Genomic DNA, 19770 nt, shown 5'->3' on the forward strand with positions numbered 1-19770 from the left:
TGGTTACTAGGTATCCTATAATTACGATAACCACTACAATCACTATTTGTCAAATCATTTATTAGCTTTTAGTGACTAGCTGTTGCCCTTTTGTCTTTTTTTGTTTGTTTTATGTTTGTTGTATAACATAATTTAAAAACAAAAACATTTCTATTTGAAATGAAGTTATTGCCAAATATAACAATACACTACCACTGTTTTAAGAATTGATCAAGGTAAACTCTGGGCCAAGGTTGGTAGTAGTGTAAGCCATCGATGTACATGTACGTACTTGTGAGGAAAGGTAAGTAGACACAGAAATATATTACAACAGAGGAAAGTAAAAACGGAGAGAAAAGCTTGGTAAACCTATGCTTTCATCTAATTTATGTAAGGAAAAACTTGATTACAGAAAACAAAATTGCAGAATGAACTTACATGAAAAGTAGACAAAGATAATGAATAGAGTGACTTTAACTCACCTGAAAAATAGTAATAGTATAACATTGAAGTGATTGCTGTAACCACCAATATTAAAAATACTCTAGCATATTCCATGGCAACTTCAAATCTCCGTCTGCGAGTCTACTGGATACATCCGCGTCCTACTAACTTGATCAAGAAAGAGGTGACTCAAAAAAGCTGCTGTCCTATTCATCAGCTGTAGGCCTACTATTCATTCATTTATTGATTGAATATAGATTGTTTACACTCTATTCACAATTCCCAAACTTTCTATTCGAGAACAAAAGAAAACAACCTCAGGTAGTGAAGTATGTTGCCTTGAAATCTGATAGCGATGTGCATCACTATCACTTCAATGTTCACTGTATATGTTTATATTAGGGGTTAACTTAGTTCCAAGGCTAATATTCTGCAGGTAGAAGAAATGATGGCGGACTGGGCGAAATCTACACGTCTCTTACTATCTCCTCTTCTTTTCTTGAAGGAAGCTTAGTGTTCTGACATTTTGCAAAATCACAAGCAAGGCAAAAACATTATTCCGTGATATATTATTCATCTATGTACAACTCTATGAACGAAGCAAAATAATTTAAAATGTAGGGAAGGAAAAGTTTATAAAAAATTTTGCACCAAAAAAGGCTGTAAAGCTGGTGCTCTAACAGCCACAGCTATTTTACTACAAAAGAGGTTATTCATAATTGCAAAAATGAAAAACTAAAGTTTAGCATAAATTATGTCAAATTGCCATGGCTCTGTAGTGAACTCCCAGCTAAGATATAACTTCCTGCAGTTGACCTATGATCCAGGAAGTCACATGCATGAGTGAAACATTTTTGCTCCAACTTACACCTTATCACCTATATTGTGCTCTAGGTATCTCAAAAGGGTGTCAGGATAGCCTAGTGGTAGCATATTTGACTATCAACCATGGGGTTAGTGGTTTGGATCCTTCTTAGTGCCGGTCTGACAAAAAGAAGGAGCACTCTGGTAGATGCATCCTATTTATGTAAATACATCTTACTTATTTTAACATTAGTATTCTTTTATTTAACTATTTCAATGAACAACCTGTTTTACCGAATAGGTTTTTACTAGGAGAAATTTTGCAGCCGTTGGTCTACCAGATGAAATTTTATTGGCCGTAGTTTTATTGGCTGCTATTCTGCTGACAGAAATAGCTTTAATAGCTGTGGTTCTTTTAGTGGCAGTTCTAGCAGTGCAACAAGATCTAAGATTAAAATATTCAGTTTCAAGTAACCAAAAAAAGAGAATTTCACTTTAACTAGAACCAAGTTTGCTTAAATGCATGTATTAAAAATTAAAGTATTAATTTTTCTATATTGCAGTCAACATGCCTGAAAATCATTAAGATATATTTATTTTAAACAAAAGTAAACCACATGCACCTTAAAATGAATATATTAAATTAATAATGAATGATATGCAGAAACTAGGAGTCAGTAATCAACTTGGTTACTATTGCGAATTACTTACCTTAAAGGTAATCAGTTTGACAGTCATTTGTATCTGCAGTACTCCATGGTGACTTGACATTACTCAAGGGTGACTTACAGTACTCAAGTGTGACTTACATTACTCAAGGGTGACTTACATTATTCAAGGGTGACTTACACTACTTAAGGGTGACTCACACTACTCAAGGGTGACTTGACATAACATTAGGGTGACTTGACGTAACTTCAGGGCTAGGTTCAGAGTTATTCCTACACGGAAAATTGTAATATAAACAAACTTTGTCATTAGGAACTTTTTGACATTGATGGTTTCCATAGTCTTGGCTAAAAGTTCTCCACACCTGTTGCGGCTTTTCATATGTCAGATTGCAGAGGTAACAAAAGAAATCTACAAACAATGCAATAATAAAAGCTTTCATCACATAATAATAGATTATTTTGAAAATAAGTTCATATTAATTTACAAGTATACTTTCAAAGCAGAGCTCTAATTGTCAAATACTTTCTGCGCCAACAGTAACTAAAGGTTCTTTAAACCCTTAAGGTTATTTTTAAAAACTTCAAGAGAACTATGCTCACACAAAAAAAACACATCAAAATAAAAACTTTGTCATCATATTTTACAAAAGGTGTTAATACATTTTGGGTTACAGATGGCGATACCTCAGTAACCTAAAAAGTATCTTTATAATGTAGTAGTTTCGCTCATTATTTTATGTGATTTTTTACCAGCAGCAATTTTGCTACCAGCAGCTCCCCCAAATAACAGCTCTACTTTTGGAAGCTCCATCAAAAACAGCTCTACCATTAGGAGCTCCACCAATAACAGCTCTACCTTTAAAAGCTCCACCAATAACAACTCTACTTTTAAAAGCTTCACCAATAACAGCTCTACCTTTACAAGCTCCGCCAATAACAGCTCTACCTTTAAAAGCTCCACCAATACCAGCTCTACTTTTAGAAGTTCCACCAATAAGAGCTCTACCTTTGGAAGCTCCACCAATAACAGCTCTACCTTTAAAAGCTCCACCAATAACAGCTTTACTTTTACAAGCTCCACCAATAACAGCTCTACTTTTAGAAGCTTCACCAATAAGAGCTCTATCGGCAGCTGCTTTACCAGTAGATCTACCAGCTGTTTTTAGCAATAGCCAGTGACACTTTTTCTAGCAGATTTTTCAAATTTACCACTAAAGCAAACCAGGCGTAATACTATGTAAAGTTGATTTTGTTACATTTTAGCTGTGCAGTCAGCTTTCTTTTAGCTGTGCTATAATCGCATAATTGTCTAATAACCCATAGCTATGGGCTTGCTAACTAAGTCAGTTCCTTAATGTGCTTCTTACCTGTCAGCTGTGTTTTCTGTGATACAAGACTTATCGTGATAATACAATACAACAACTGGTGTCAGGAACGAACATTGTGGACTCACAGCCAGCATTTTTCTATTGTCTTGCTATGGATCCCAACATAAAAGCTTTGATCGATGCTATGCAGAAACAGCAACAACAGTTCCAGCAGCAAAATGCTGATCTACAGAAGCAGTTTATCTCCTTGTTTGAAGCTACCAAGAGTGATAGTGCTGCATCAATACCAGTAGCTGTCGCCATACCCAAGTTTGAAGCATACGACAGGGGTAAAGAAAAATGGAACCAGTACCTTCAACGTTTCAATCAGCACTTTTATGTGTATTGGGTGGTAGATGACAGTCAGAAACAAGCATGCTTACTATCTTGGGTAGGAGCTGAGACATACGACTTGTTGTCAAACTTATTTGGCGCAGAGGATATTACAAGCAAGTCATTTACTGAGTTGTCGGAAAAACTTAATGAACACTTTGCAGATACCATACAAATTCAGGCAGCAAGATTTGAATTTTCTCAATGTAAGATGAAGACTGGTCAGTCCTATGTTGATTGGGCTGCAGAACTTCATGGACTCGCACGGCACTGTGCTTTCACGTGCAAAAGCACAGGCTGTGGCACTAGTTATGATGATGAACAAATTCGTGACATAATCATTAAAGAGACGCCACATGCTGATGTACGTCGCCAGTGTCTACTTGATGCTGATCCCTCTCTTAATGATGTTCTTAAAAAGGCTGCAGCATTCATCAAGACAACAGAGGCTGATAAAATTCTCAAAGGGGAGACAACTTCTCTAAACAAAATGTCAGGTCGGTACAAGCAAAGATCATGCCGAGGTCAACAAACCATTGGAAAGCAACAAGCTAATGCACAGAACACAGGTATGTTGAAGTCTTGCCATAGCTGTTACATTAAACATGACAGAAAAAATTGTCCCTGCAGAGCATTTGTCTGCAGGAAATGTGAGGCCAAAGGTCACATTGAGGCTGTCTGTATGGCTAAGACAGCGCAAAGTCAGACAGAACAGTCTGCTAGGACAGTTGAAAACTCTGTGTTAAGTGTGCTCACTGATGCAGTGAACCTTATCATTCAGTACATGCAGTTTCAGATAACCTTTTTTAACGAGTCAATAGAAAGGTTTGGATCAAAACTGTTGTCAATGGTCATGATGCAATGTTTCAATGGGACACAGGGGCTACTTGCTCTATAGTTGATTTTCAAGGCTACCAAAGTATTGGATCACCACCGCTCTTACCTGTCAGTACCCATCTTAAAGCGTATGGGCAGAGTGAGTTACAGATTAAAGGACAATGTTCAGTTAGTGTGAAGGTAGGAGATGTAGAAAAACAAAATCTCAAACTTCTTGTTGTAAACACAACACAAGGTTCAAACCTTTTTGGTCTAGATTGGAGTGACAAATTCGGTCTCTCGCAGCAGGGACTCGCTATATTGACACAGGATAGTTGTGATGTTACCTGTACTGTCACAGGAAGTAATCCTATTGGATTAAGGGACAAAATCGCTGCACTCTCCTCTAAGTACTCTGATGTCTTTAAGGCAGGGCTTGGCCGATGTAAAAAGGTAAAAGTACCAGTACGCTTGAAACCAGGAAGCACATCAAGCTTTTCTAAACCTCGTGTAGTGCCATTCTCTAGACGCCAAGCTGTAAAAGAAGAGCTAGATTGATTAGTTAAAGCTGGTGTTCTGGAACATGTGGACTTTAGTGATTATGCTGCTCCAATAGTAGCAGTTTTTAAACCAAATGGAAGAATGCGTATATGTGGTGATTTCAAGATGTTGAACCAACAAATATCAATTGATCAACACCCATTACCAAGCCTTGAAGAGTTGCTAAAGAAGTTGAGAGGCGGGGTACACTTTTCCAAGATAGACCTGGCACATGCATACTCGCAACTAGAGTTAGATGATAATGCAAAGAAGTTGTGTGTCATCAACACTCAATGTGGTTTGTTTCGCTACAACAGGATGTGTTTTGGATTGGCATCAAGCCCTGCACAGTTTCAGCGATGCATGGACTCAATGATTGCTGACTTACCTGGAGTTGCAGCGTACTTCGATGATCTGATTGTCACTGGTAGCAGTGAGAGTGAGCACTGGTCTAATCTCGACAAACTCTTAGCTAGACTACAGGAGTGCGGGCTTCGCATACAGAGAGAGAAATCCGAGTTTTTTAAGAATGCTGTTGAATACCTAGGTCCCATAATAGACAAGAACGGCAAGACTTCCTCGACCTCTGCAATAGAGGCTATTGAACAGCTTCCCCGACCATAGAACTCACAACAGCTACAGGCGTTTTTGAGCAAGATCAACTACTATGGCTCATACATTGCTGACCTGTCTAGCAAAGCAGCCCTCTCTACAAGTTTCTTCGTTAAATTGTCGAGTTTGACTGGACTGACGAGTGTGACAAGGCCTTCCATATTCTTAAAGAAAGTGTCATCAAGGCTACCAAACTTACCCATTTTGACCAGAGTAAACCGCTGGTTCTAGCAACAGACGCATCTAACTATGGAATTGGGACAGTACTCCTACAAGAGGAAAATGGAGCTGAAAGACCACTAGCACATGCATCAAAGACATTGACCGTGCACCAAAAGAATTACTCACAGATAGAGAAAGAAGCGGTTTCTATCATCTATGAAGTCACTAGGTTTAGACAGTATTTATATGGGAGACGTTTTTACGCTCATTACTGATCATAAACCCCTGGTTGCCATGTTTTCACCAGAAAAGAATATCCCCGTTTTAACAGCTCAGCGACTGCAGAGATGGGCCCTCACACTGGTGGCTTATCAGTATGACATCAGGTACAAACCTACAGCACAGCACGGCAATGCAGATGGCTTGTTCAGGTTACCTATAGGAGCAGACCCGAAGTTTGACCATGATGAAGAGAAGGAGAGCATTGAGGTCTCACACACTATACAAGAGGAGCTCGATCATGGTCCCCTTAACAATGAGGCTGTTAAACAAGAAACCATGAAAGACACATCACTACAGATAGTGAAAGAGTGGATACTGAATGACCTTTGGCCCAATAAGCTTACAGCTAGCTATGAACATTTGCGGCCATATTGGAATATGAGGGAGTCTCTTTTTTTTCAAGGGGAGGCTGTGCTTTTGCAACGTGATGACACTACCAGTGTTGTCATCCCACAGGCTCTGAAGAGTAAAGTGTTAGACTTGCTGCATACATCACACTGGGGTGTAGAAAGAGTAAAACAGCTTGCTCTTCAATACGAATGGTGGCCTAGCATCAATGCAGACATAGAACAGCTAATCAAAGCTTGTGAACCTTGCCGAATCTGTGCTAATGACCCAGCCAAGACTTACCAAAGTTGGCCGTCCACTCAACTACCATGGGAACGAATTCATTTGAATTATGCAGGACCTTTTAAGGGTCAGATGTGGTTGGTTTGTGTAGATGCACCTTCCCGATATCCGTACGTTGCTATGCTAGATGTAGGAAAAACTACTTCTAAGGACACAATTGGCGTGCTATGACAGATCTTTGTACATGAAGGTCTTCCTCGGACTATTGTTACGGATAACAGCCCACAATTTGTGTCAAATGAATTTGACTAGTTCTGCACCATGCATGGCATTAAACATATAAAATCTCCCGCATTCCATCCTGCATCGAATGGAGAAACGGAGAGATTTGTCCAGGCTCTTAAGCAATCTGTAGAAAAGAATTGTGCAGGAGGGGAGAAAATCAAGACTGCCCTACAACTGTTTTTAACCACTTACAGATGTTTGCCTCATCCCTCTTTGAACTGGAAATCACCTGCTGAAGTTCTACATGGACGACAGCCGAGAAATACTCTGACCTTGCTAAAACCAATTCAGAACAATAAAACTCTTTCACCAGGTCAAGCATCTTCTACATCATCACAGTATAAAGTAGACTTTTTGGTTTATGCAAGGAACTATAGCTCTGGACCTAAGTGAATACCTGGAACAATAATTAACAAGCTGGGTAACATACTGTATGCTGTGCGAACAGACCGTGGTGTATGGAGACGACATGCCAATCAGCTACAAGCTAGACTTCAAGTTAATGATACATCGACCAATGACAATATCATCACAGCTTCAAATGATCTTAACATCCAACCTGCCCAATCTGTACCTGATGAGAGGCCAGTACAAAGTCCCAGACATCCTACTCGTAATAGAAGATGACCTGATTACTTTGACAGTTCTAAGTTCTAACAAGGTCATGACTAACCATAAACTCAGAATAGTGAGGGAGATGTGTTACATATTAGCTGTGCAGTCAGCTTTATTTTAGCTGTGCTATAATCGCATAATTGTCTAATAACCCATAGCTATGGGCTTGCTAACTAAGTCAGTTCCTTTATGCGCTTCTTACCTGTCAGCTGTGTTTTCTGTGATACATGACTTATCGTGATAATACAATACAACAGATTTCACTGACATTTTTTCCACATTTGAGTCAACAGCATTTGCTTTATAATTTCGACTAAGAATATTCAAGGTATCATAAAATCTTCTACAATAATTCAGTTATCTTACGATGACGATAGGCCATTTGGGAAAAGTAATTTTTAAAGTAACATTAATATTTAAAATGTAGTTTTTAAAACAAGAAATCTAAAAATAATGCAATGGAGGGAGAATAAAAGAGGCAGAGAGGGAATGAGAAAGATGGAAAGAGAATGAGGGAGAAATTTTGATGAATTTTGAGAAAGCATGACCAGATCAGATCTACATTTTATCAAATGTTGGGTCTTCTTTGCTGACTCCTTCAAAATGCATTCAGAAAAGGTCTTCAAACCAAACGAAATGTCAGCCTTCAAGAAGTTGTTTGATTGACTAGATCCTTATACCGGGCATAGTCAGATTTTTTTTGGTCTTTTCAACGCAAGTGCTACATGCAAAAGAAAGCTAACTAAGAAATATAAAAGTATTTCTTATGAGGGTGTTAAACATACTAATTGATCAACATACTAATTGAATCAACCACATTATTAAACCAGTGATTAGAGTTGTGTGTATCTATATCCATTCATAAAACTTTGGTCATCTTGCAATCTTGCTTAAAACCATCAAACTGGAGCAATAATAAAGGCAGTAATTAAAGTGCTTTTTAAAAGATTGTTTTATATGAGGCTCGAACTCATGGCATCCAATTTAGTAGACCGACAATCTATTCTCTGTGCAGGTCTTGCAAAATAATTTTCACGGTAAAAAAAGTGATGTTTCGTGAGGTTAAACATTATGGCGTGAAATAAAAGTTGTAAAAGCAAACTTTCAGACCACCTTGCCTTACCTACAGTTTATTTAATGGAAAATAGCAAGCCTACTTTACACAACTCTGGGTTCATATAAATGCACTCCGATCTTTCTTAAAGGTTGACTTGCAACAAAATTTACATTACAGTTATTTGATATCAAAAGATTCCCCATGTTTACTCTGTTGTGCTGTAGGTGCACAATATGTGGGAATGTGATTACAAGTTCTTAAAAGCTAAAAAACGAACAGGTAATTGCAGCCACAAAGACCGCCGTAGTTTGGATTTTCTTTCCAAAACGGCTCAAATGAGGCGTAGTTGTGGTAGATGGTTTCTGTTTACACTTTTATGCAACCTTATTCGTCGAAATATTTTCACAAATATACTTCACGCATTCAATAAAACTATATCTATTGTTCTTACGCATCTGTTTTATCGTCATTGTAATGCTGTCACTTTTAGCACTGATATCTTATAACTTACCGTAAAAATTCATTTAATTTTTTAACCTTACCTCGAAGGAGTACATACCATTGTCTGATAATCAAGACGAGCCTGTTGGTCACCTGTGATAATGGAAAAGTGCTGCAAAAGTTATTTGCAAAGTATTGGGTCACATGATCAGATTACGACTTGGCGATTTGATCAAGCTCAAACAAAACTGTAAAGTAGCGAGCATCTACATGTATATTTGATACGGGGTCTTCGGTGAAACCCAAAGTGTTTGTCATAAACTAATGCTACAGAAAGTTTTATATTGAGCTTTTTATTGGCCTTTCAATTCACGTGAGAACATCACGTGACAAGACAATAACCAAACTGTAATGACTACGTCAGAGAAATAAACAGATTCCAATCTACTTTTCGATTTTGAGCTTTTAAGAGCTTGTAATCACATTTCCACATATTTGGCACTTACAACACAACAGAGTAAGACATGGTGAATCTTTTGATACCAAATAACGGTAATGTGAATTTTTTTGCAAGTCAACCTTTAATTAAAACACAAAACTGCACCATTGTGTATTAAATTTTTTTTCATTTTTCCTCAATAAGAGAGTTAATGAATTGTTGTCATAAAAACAGTGTAGCAATTTGTTTTAAGAATCTACACGCTTTCTGCAAGCTATATCTGAACAAAAATGAAAAAATCTCTGCCAACAAACTTTTAGATAATAATGATTTTGGGTTCCCTAATTGCGAGGTCCCAAAGTGGCTTAAACACATCAACAACTTATTCTTTCACACTAAGCATGGCAGAGCACAGCTACGCTGAAAACAGCCGACCGTCTAAAATGTTATATCTAAAATGCTCAAGTTGCGAGTGTCTGTCATTGTTCAAAAGTGGTTGAACTCTTCAAAAGACATTTTGTTATAACTATGAATATAAAGAGTAGCAATAACAGTCCTACCAAACTACATTTAAAATATTTCATTACACTAGGTTTTAAAACAATGGCATAGTTTAAAAATATGTTTTCATAAAACTAGGAGAGTGATTTATCTAAATACTTGGTTCGTTATTTATGTTTTTGCTTTATTCATGGAAGTTTTGTGACGAACCCCAAAAAATACATACAGCGGTTAAACTGCCTCAACTGGTTCATCAGTTGACTTGACAGACATCACCATTTTTTGGTACATGTTTGTTTCTATAGCAAAGTTTTAAAAATTAGGCTTTGAATTATATAATTTATCATTCTCGCAGTTTCTGGAACAATAATTGCACCAAGAAAATTTTCTGTGAAGAAACAGCAACTTGTTACTCGATGAGATAAATTGACTTTTAATAAAAATCCTTTCATGATCTGCGCTAAACTCACTCAATACGAACAGTCAAATTGGTTTGATTGCTAAAGCAGACATTAGCCAAGAATCAAGCAGATTATTTCAATTACAAAGTTGTATGGTAGGTTATCAGCTTATCTGTGCTTAGTTTTATGCAAGCAACTTTAATTACTAAAATTTATTAGGCTTTCTATTCCATAAGTTTCAGATATTTGACTCTTACCTCCATGATTTCCCAAGTGATAGCTAACAAGGTCAAACTCATTTCGCCACTGGTTGTAATAGTGAAATGCATCATCATTCTCCGCCACGTAACGCAGGTGTTTGACAAGCGCAGCTGGTGAGCTAAAGTTTTTCACATGTATGAAACTGTTTGGAGGAGCGACTAATTCATAATCTTTAATAGAAACTCCTCCCAGCGCTACGGGAATAGTGGTGCTGTTTGACTCCAGCACCTTCCAAAGTTTTTCTGTGATACAATCTTGACAGTTGTTATTCTCAAAGGAAAGGTAAAACATGTAGTCCTCAAAAGGTGGTTCCGCCATGTTTGCGTCTTTAACAAGTGTCCCAAGTGTAGACCTACAAGTTGTAGAACCTGGTGAAGAGAAGATGTCAATATGTATGTGACGAGATGATTCCAAGACGTACTTTTCTCTACCACTGTATATACGACCTGCTCTTTCCTTGTCAGTGCAATGAGAGACAAACCAAAGAGCACGCAATTCCTTCATACGAGGCTTTGGATAGAAGTGAATCGTTGTTGGGAAAGGTTTTCTTTTTAGGCGTGCACGAAATACATGATAATTCGCTTCATCGTCTCTGTTAAAGGTAACGCTGTAGTTGAACATTCCATTCCATGCAGACTGAATTGCTCGCCTGCTGATATGGTTTTGCGACGCCTTAGAAAAAAAGCCCCATAGGTCACCAAATTTTTTAGGTGGAGGAGATTTGAAACGTTGAACATCTATTTCACTGAAGGCCGCCAATGTTGCACCTTCAGGATTTTTCATGCCACTTTTCATCTTACACTCGTATTTTCCGCAGAGCAATCTTGAACTTGTTTCTTTTGTGTAAAAACCATTCATTCTGAAAATAGTTGATACATGGCTTGTTCTAAGGTGCTGCGTGTGGCCCATTTCTTTTGCAATTAATGACTTCTGCATCGTAGATTTATTTCTTTGGTAAAAGGTCTCTACAATACAACAACAAAGTGTTAATACCTATTTCTTAGCTCAATATATTCCTCTTTACATTATATGAACAGAAGCAGTAATATTCAAAATGCAGCAATTTTTGAGTTACAAAAAGCTTACTTTAAACAATCGTACCATTATATAGAGAATGGTTACTTAAATGTAAACCACTAACTAAAAAAGTTACTGTTTTGTTGTAATTTTGAATTCCACTATGGTTAAAAACTGTCTTTTTTTTATTACACTATATAAGTTTCTTGACATCGTGACATCAAAACATTTGCCATTGATTGGGCAGTTTATTTAGATTCCTTAGCTAGTAACTAGACAAAAAGTGTGAGTTGCATACTTTTCAAAACTTTTCTTTGTGATTTTATTTGAATCTAACGAGCCTTTTGTGCTCATAGCTTAGTTTATGTTTATGTTTCATTATATTTCATATCATTGTAATAATCTGATAAACCAAAACCATTGTTCCTCCATACCTGGTATTGTATATAGATTAATATTCGCAAAAAGACATACTGCGCAATAAGTTGCGGCTGGTTATACAAGTAGTCCCAGTTATACCAGCATATCGTAACTCAGGAAAAACAAATATTGCTGCATTTTCATACCCGATGCATTTGACAAAACAATACAGACAATAATGTTATTTATAACTACTACACTTTGCAGTCCCATGCACCGTGAGAGATCGTAGTGAGGAATCAGTACAAGCATAATTAGTTAGTCATGTGGCAAGGAGCCACGAGGGGTAGTGGGTAGAGCGCTGGACTGTAAATCGTAGTACCCAAGTGAGGCAATTTTTTTCGCTAACTTTGAGAGCATAGCTTTGAACAGATGAATGGTCACTGCTCTTATTATAGTAAATTATTGTACAAAATGAATCCCTTTGAATTTCTGATTTAAATTCGTTCAAAGGAGTTTTTATAGTTTGTGTCATGATTTAAACTGAGTGTATAAATGAGACTTTGTTAAGGAAACTGGTGTTTTCACTATAGCCTTTAAATCTGTGATTAATAGCTTTGAATTTCACTGACAAGCACATTTACTGAATGTTACTCCAAGTTTTAAGAAAAAAAACACTTTTGAAAGCTTTAGTAAAATTGTCTCGTTTAAATAGTGGTTTTAGTAATTTAACACCAAAATTTAACTAACTAGCCAAAAAAATTGCATGAGACAGTTAATCAACTCGCTGCTTGAATGTTATTGTATCTAGTTGAGTTATTTACTGTAAACTGTAAAAAAGAATTTAATTCTTGCAGCTCACATTGTTACTATTATATCAGGGTACTCAAGAAAAAAAAAAGAAAAAAAAAAAGTTGCATCAGGCTGAATTTGAACTTCGAACTTTTTACTTGCTAGCCCAACACGGTAACATATGTGCCGGCCAGCCACATTTCTGCACCATTCCGTACTGTTGAATAACAGTTGTGCACCTAAATATTCTCTGTGCTCTATCAGTTAACCTGACACTCTCTCAGAGTACATGAGACTGCAAAGTTACTAGTAGTCAATTTTTACTATAATAGGAGCTGTGTCCATCAGTCTGTGCAAAGCAACGCTTGCAGGTTAGGAAAAAAATTGCTTTCAATAAGATTGTAACTTAAAACTTTTGGCTTGCTAACCTGATACTTCAATACCCGCAATAATCGACCACCATGCCCCACTCCGCAATAACTGTGCAGTTCGTTATTATACCTAACAATATCTCACGGCTCAAGAGGCTGCCAGGATACTAGTAATTCATAATTTTATTAAACACAACTTTTATTAATTTCAGTCTGCGTGTCTTAACATCAGAACCTGAAGTTTCAGTGCATTGATAATATAACTTCAGCAATTGTGTGAACTGAGATTAAGAAGCATTCTTTACTGCAAATAGATGATAGATTTTATTTATCTGCATTGCCATGCTTAACAAAATTGATTTTCCCATTATGATATATGAATGTGCTATACATACAAACGCTTATGACAACTTAAAATAACATACAATGCCTCCTCAATAGCTTTAAGCTAACTTTATCGATACTTTTAAAGATGGATAAGTTGTGCACATTAAGTGGGAGAGCATAAAACTTCAATGTAAGTTGACTTCAATATGAGTTGAACTTCAGTGTAAGTTGAGCCTCAACATGAGTTGAATGCTAATATGAGTTGAACCTGAATATGAGTTGAATGTCAATATGAGTTGAAAATCAATTTGAGTTGAAAATCAATTTGAGTTAAATGTCAATATGAATTGAATGTCAATATGAGTTAAACTTCAATATGAGTTAAACTTCAATATGAGTTGAACTTCAATATGAGTTGAACCTTGATATGAATTAAACCTTAATATGAGTTAAGCCTCAATCTGAGTTGAATGTCAATATGATCTGAACGCCAATATGAGTTGAGTCTCAATAAGAATTGAGCGTAAATATGAGGTAAATGTCAATACGAGTTGAGCCTCAATATGACTTGAGCCTCAATATGAGTTGAGCCTCAATATGTGTTGATTGTCAATATGAGTTGATTGTCAATATGAGTTGAACATCAATATGAGTTGAACCTTGATATGAATTAAACCTTAATATGAGTTAAGCCTCAATCTGAGATGAATGTCAATATGAGTTGAATGTCAATATGAGTTGAAAGTTAATATAAGTTCAACCTCAATATGAGTTGAATGTCAATATGAGTTGAATGTCAATATGAGTTGAACCTCAATATAAGTTGAACTTCAATATGATTTGAATGCCAACATGAGTTAAACTTCAATATGAGTTGAATGTCAATATGAATTGATTGTCAATACGAGTTTAGTCTCAATATGAGTTAAATGCTTCCAAAGCTAAACAGGATGAATTTTACTAATATTTGACATTCGAAAACAGACATTTCATTGTTTGCAAAACATTTTAATTTAAAATACATATAAATCGCTGCATATCTCAAATACAATGATATGTACGCAACACAAATGATGAAAGTACTACACTATTTTAGAAAAAACTTTGTTGGAGCAGAACAAAAATTGATTTACATGTAGAAAACACTTGTCGGTAGAAGGAAAACCAATCATATGAAGTCTAAGTCTATCAATAAACCAGCAAATATTGAGTTTGTATCTCTGAATATGCAGACAGTAAACTTAACTGTCTAACTTATAACTATAAAACTAGTCACTTACAGGTAGATAAGTCTATAATGCAGTTGATGTAAAATTATTGAAAATGCCAATAGTTACTCCCATGAACAATAGAGGTCTCTAAACAACAGGGAGGCATCGTGCATCTTAAAAAGATGCACGATGCCTTTAGTCTTTAAAGATATACAATGGTGATTATAATTATACAACTGCTTGAAATGAACATATTATTTGTTATCAATTCATAGTCTGTATTTATGTATTTACTTGATGAATTATGGCACTATGCACACCAATGGAAAGCTAAGGAAAAATATTAATATATATCAGCTGATACTTGCCTTTTAGTCTGGTTTTGGTATAACGCAGCAGTGTCAGCACATATGAAAACAAATCTTATAAAAAAAGTTTAAAGTTATTAAAAATATTGGCCAAATATAATATAATTTTTGAGCACATACGTATCCATGTAACTATATAAAAGTAAATTGGTGGCCTGCTGAGTATTTGTAGCATTTTAATATTTGGCTGACCACTTATCGTCGATAGCAGGATATGATAAAATAGATAATATTTCTTTAAATACTTTTGATAGAATATAGAATGTCTACCAAATTTGTTCCTCAAATATGTACAGCATGTATCGTCTGAGATAATAATAAAGTGAATGTATACTATAAGGGACAAAAAGTACAAAAATATTATTTGGTAGTCCTATAATTATGATAACGACTACAATCACTACATGTCAGACTATTTATTTGATTTTAGTAGCTAGCTGTTGACTTCTTCTTTTGTTGTTTTATGATTGTTGTATTACATAATTTGGGAGAAAAAAAAACTCTATTTGAAATGGAATTATTGGCAAATGAAGCAATACACTATCACTGTAAAAGAATTGATCAAGGTAATATCTGGGCCAAGTTTGGTGGTAATGTAAGCCATCGATGTACTTGTGAGGAAAGGTATAGGTAGTCAGAAACACAACACAACAGAGAGGAAAATAAATACAGAGAAAAAACTTGGTAAACCTAAGCTTTCATCCAATTGATGTGAAGAAAAACTTGATCACGGAAAATCAAAACAAAATTGCAGAATGAACCTACATGAAAGGTAGACAAAGATAATGAATAGAGTGACTTTAGCTCACCTGAAAAATAGTAATAGTATAACATTAAAGTGATCGCTGTAACCACCAACATTAGAAATACTCTAGCACTTTCCATGGCAACTTCAAATCTCTGTCTTCAAGTCTATTGTATACCTAGTAACGTGACTACGTATTACAGCATACCTACTCTATACTACCTTGCTTAGGAAAGAGCTGTCTCAACAAATATGCTGTGCTAATCATCAGCTGTGCTATTCATTCCTTTATTGATTGAATAAAGCTTGTTTAGACCTTATTCACAATTCCCAAACTTTCTATTTGAGAACAAAAGAAAACAACCTCAGCTAGTGAAGTATGTTGCCTTGAAATCTGATTGTGATGTGTATCACTATCACTTCAATGTTCACTGTATATGTTTATATTAGGGTTTAACTTAGTGTCAAGGCTAATATTCTGGAGGTAGAAGAAGTGATGGCGGACTGGGCTAAATCTACGCATCTCTTACTATCTCCTCTTCTTTTCTTGAAGGAAGCTTAGTGTTCTCACATTTTGCAAAATCACAAGCAAGGCAGAAACAATATTGCCTGATATATTATTCGTCTATGTACTAGAAATTCCACTGTCCTACAGCCCATGACCAAAGTGGTATTGGAAAAAAGAAAGGGTACTGATGGCTGAGAAATGCAATATTAGCAGTCAAATGACACTGCAGCGCAATAGGTTAGCTGCAATGGTAGCTGTAATGTACTGGGTGTGGGTGTTATTATATACAACAAACAGCAATAATGAAAGAAAAGATTATATGTTTATATCTCTCCCTGCAATAGGAGAAATGCAATATTGGCCAATATTACAAGTAAAATGCACTGATATTATTAGAATAACCAATATTATTAATGTAGTAATAACATAAAGCCAATGCACAATTTTGTTTACATTTCAAAACGTCATAGTTAACAATATCAAGAAGTGATATTTATATAGATTTTTAGAAAATCTATTTAAAAAAGTGTTTAGTAATGAGAAACAGCAATAATGACAGGAAAAGATTATATGTTTATATCTCTTCCCTGCAATAGGAGAAATGCAATATTAGAAGTAAAATGCACTGATATTATTAGAATAACCAATATTCTTAATATAATAATACAGTAATAATAGAAAACCAATGAACAATTTTGTTTACATTTAAAAACGTCATAGTTAACAATATCAAGAAGTATTAAAAAGAATATCCAAACTTAGTAATAGTAATACAGTAATAGTAGAAAACCAATGCGCAATTTTGTTTACATTTCAAAACGTCATAGCTAACAATATCAAGAAGTATCAAGAAGAATATCCAAACTTATAATTAAATATCGTAATCTCATAAAAATCGTTAGAAAAAAATATCATCGTCATTTCCTTTACTTACACTGCGTTGGACACCAGTTAGAATACCAAAGTACTAAAATGTGTCTGAAATGTCAGTTAATTTGAAATTGGAAAAAATGAAACGATTTCAGTACTCCTACGTTAATCACCAAAACCTTCGGCAATTCGACAATGCTATAGACTGGTGAAACGTGCACGTTATTTTTTCGTAAAATGCGCACGATTTAATCGTTCTATTCTTTGTCGCTCGGCGTTTCAATTTCCGGTCTTAACTTTTATAAAAGTGAGGCTTGGCAAGTTTTAATAACGATTTTCATCCAAATAAATCTGTCTATTTATGTATAATCCGATCAGATGGGTAAGTTTTTAGAGAATTTCGATAATCTACAAAGACTTGGTAACATATTTAAATAGGCCTATATGTGTTTTGTATCGTCATTATACTTTAATTAATCTACAAAACGATGGTTAAATTTGTTGATGAAATTTTATACAAGGGTTCGTCTCATTGTTGATGAATAATTTTCGTAAGTTGTGTGCACATGCATTTATCATAAAAACTCCCAAACTTCGCATCCGCTTGTTTGGTCGGGGGACAACTCTATGAACGAATAAGAATAATTTAAAATTTAGGGAAGGAAAAGATTATAAAAATTTTTGCACTAAAAAAGGCTGATATGACTGGTGCTCTAACAGCCACAGTTATTTTACTACAAAAGAAGTAATTCATAATAGAAAAACAGAAAAACAAAGGTTTAGCATAAATTGCATCGAATTGCCATAGCTCTGTCGCGGACTCCTAGCTAAGATATAATCTCCTGCAGTAGACCTATGATGCAGGAAGCCACATGCATTATTATGCATCCATGTATACAAGTTTTTTAGTTGAGCTGGAAACTATGAAACATGCATTTCTGGCATCTGGGGTTAAGAGTAGGAATTTATCCCATCGCAGGTGAGAGAGGGCAAATATAAAAAGCTGTTTTGGTTGATTATATCGAGTCTCTTCGGTTATAATTTTTTGTTGATTTATAACATAATCTGAAACCAGTGGTTCTAATCTGGTGGTCAATAAAACATTAGGGGTTTAAAGGGTCAATCAGAAGTGGAGGTCATTCAGAGGCAAAACAGAAATTCCACAAATTTGCAGTCTTTATAAAAAGTATATAATTTGTTGGGAGTCTTGCATTGTATTGGTTTTTTTAATTGAACTCATTGATGTTAAACCACAGTTCATGTGTGCGGCATACCTGTCTTGAATGTGAAAAAAACTGTTTCATTATTCAATAAGGGATGGTTCGGTGAAAGAGCATATGAAACTGGTAAGTTCAGTACAACCGACAAGGTTGAGGACCAGTGGAGATAAGTGGCATCATAAAATGTCTGTTAGTACCTGTGTCTGTATCAGACAGCTGGCTAAAATGAATAGCTGTCATAAACATAAAGATCAGTTTATGCCCTGAAATAGGTATGAGGGCTAAAAAACGGAGTCAAGGTCACCATAATGTGTATGATAATTCAGTTTATAGTTAAAGCTCTTGTTTGCAAGAACTTCATTAACAACTAAGGATGTAAAGATGAAGATGATCAATAGCCAGAAGGCTAACTATTTTTCAGGAATGACTAGAACTGACATTTTCGCCCTTTCCCTTCAGTTACTTAAAAATATTCTTTGCTATATTAAGAGCGGTGCCCGTCTATAGCCACAGTCGAAGGTTGGAAAAAGTTGCATCACTCGAGAATCAAACTCCAGTCTGCTTTGTATACCAATGCTCTAACATCTGCGCCAAACAACTACCTTCTACCCTTTTGAAATAGTCGTACATATATCAATTTATTGCACCCGACGATATCTCACGGCAGACTGGACTGCCAGGCACTAGTTGTTTATAATAGTTAAGGAATTTGCTGCAGTAAATTGCCACTATTGAAATCCAACTACTGTATCCATCTATAATCTGTTGAACAATAAGTTCGCAGCGAGTAAATATACTAGCTCTTTGTTCATTGACAATAGATGAGGGATATGGACATGCTAAAATTTAGGTTAAGCATTGCTCAAATGTCACCGAGTCCATTACTTTGAATAGTCGATTCTATGTGCCTTCCAATTGCCAATTTTAGTTGTACTTGCAGGTGGTTTTCAACATTTTATCATTTCCACTCTAGGAAACAGGATCATATCTCTGATTTTTAATAAGTTAGCTTTTATCCACAAAAAACTGCCATACTGTCGATTTATGTTTAGATATTTAAAGAAAAATTACACGTATCTTGATGATCAAGAATAACAATATGCTGCAGATAGTAGATGGGCAACAAGAGTTGAACAACCTACTTGAACTAGTTCGATTTCTTTTTATTTTGGAAGAGAATTCGAACTAGTCCAAGTAGGTCTTTCTTCCCTCCAAAGGTTGAGTGTTTTAGTGGATTCCAATATGGTTATGGTGCTTCATTATTACACAATTTTGAAGCATTTGACACTTTTTCTACATGGAAAAAGCAACAAGCCAAACTTGATAGTATTATTAACAATGCCACTACGTGCACAAATTTAAAAACACAAAAGTTGTAAAAGATTAAAGGTTGTGATTATG

The 19770-nt window shown here is 35.6% G+C and overlaps 1 protein-coding gene across 1 annotated transcript; it reads right to left on the reverse strand.

Moving 5' to 3' along the window:
• Positions 1 to 7402: 7402 nt before the first annotated feature.
• Positions 7403 to 11438, reverse strand: LOC137400471 (4-galactosyl-N-acetylglucosaminide 3-alpha-L-fucosyltransferase 9-like). The gene is made up of 2 exons (XM_068086795.1): positions 10577 to 11438; positions 7403 to 7518 (listed from the first exon to the last, which is right to left on the reverse strand). Exons 1-2 carry the CDS (start codon positions 11436 to 11438, stop codon positions 7403 to 7405), a joined length of 978 nt encoding a protein of 325 aa, XP_067942896.1.
• Between the last annotated feature and the right edge of the window lie 8332 nt (positions 11439 to 19770).

This window comes from Watersipora subatra, chromosome 7, assembly GCF_963576615.1.
Source record: "Watersipora subatra chromosome 7, tzWatSuba1.1, whole genome shotgun sequence".
Classification (NCBI taxonomy): Eukaryota; Metazoa; Bryozoa; class Gymnolaemata; order Cheilostomatida; family Watersiporidae; genus Watersipora; species Watersipora subatra.

Coding starts and splice junctions, on each gene's coding strand:
- LOC137400471 (XM_068086795.1), bottom strand. CDS start 11,438: ATGAATGGTTTTTACACAAAAGAAACAAGTTCAAGATTGCTCTGCGGA. Junction 7,519..10,576: donor TCACTTGGGAAATCATGGAG/GTAAGAGTCAAA, acceptor TGACCTTGTTAG/AACTTAGAACTGTCAAAGTA.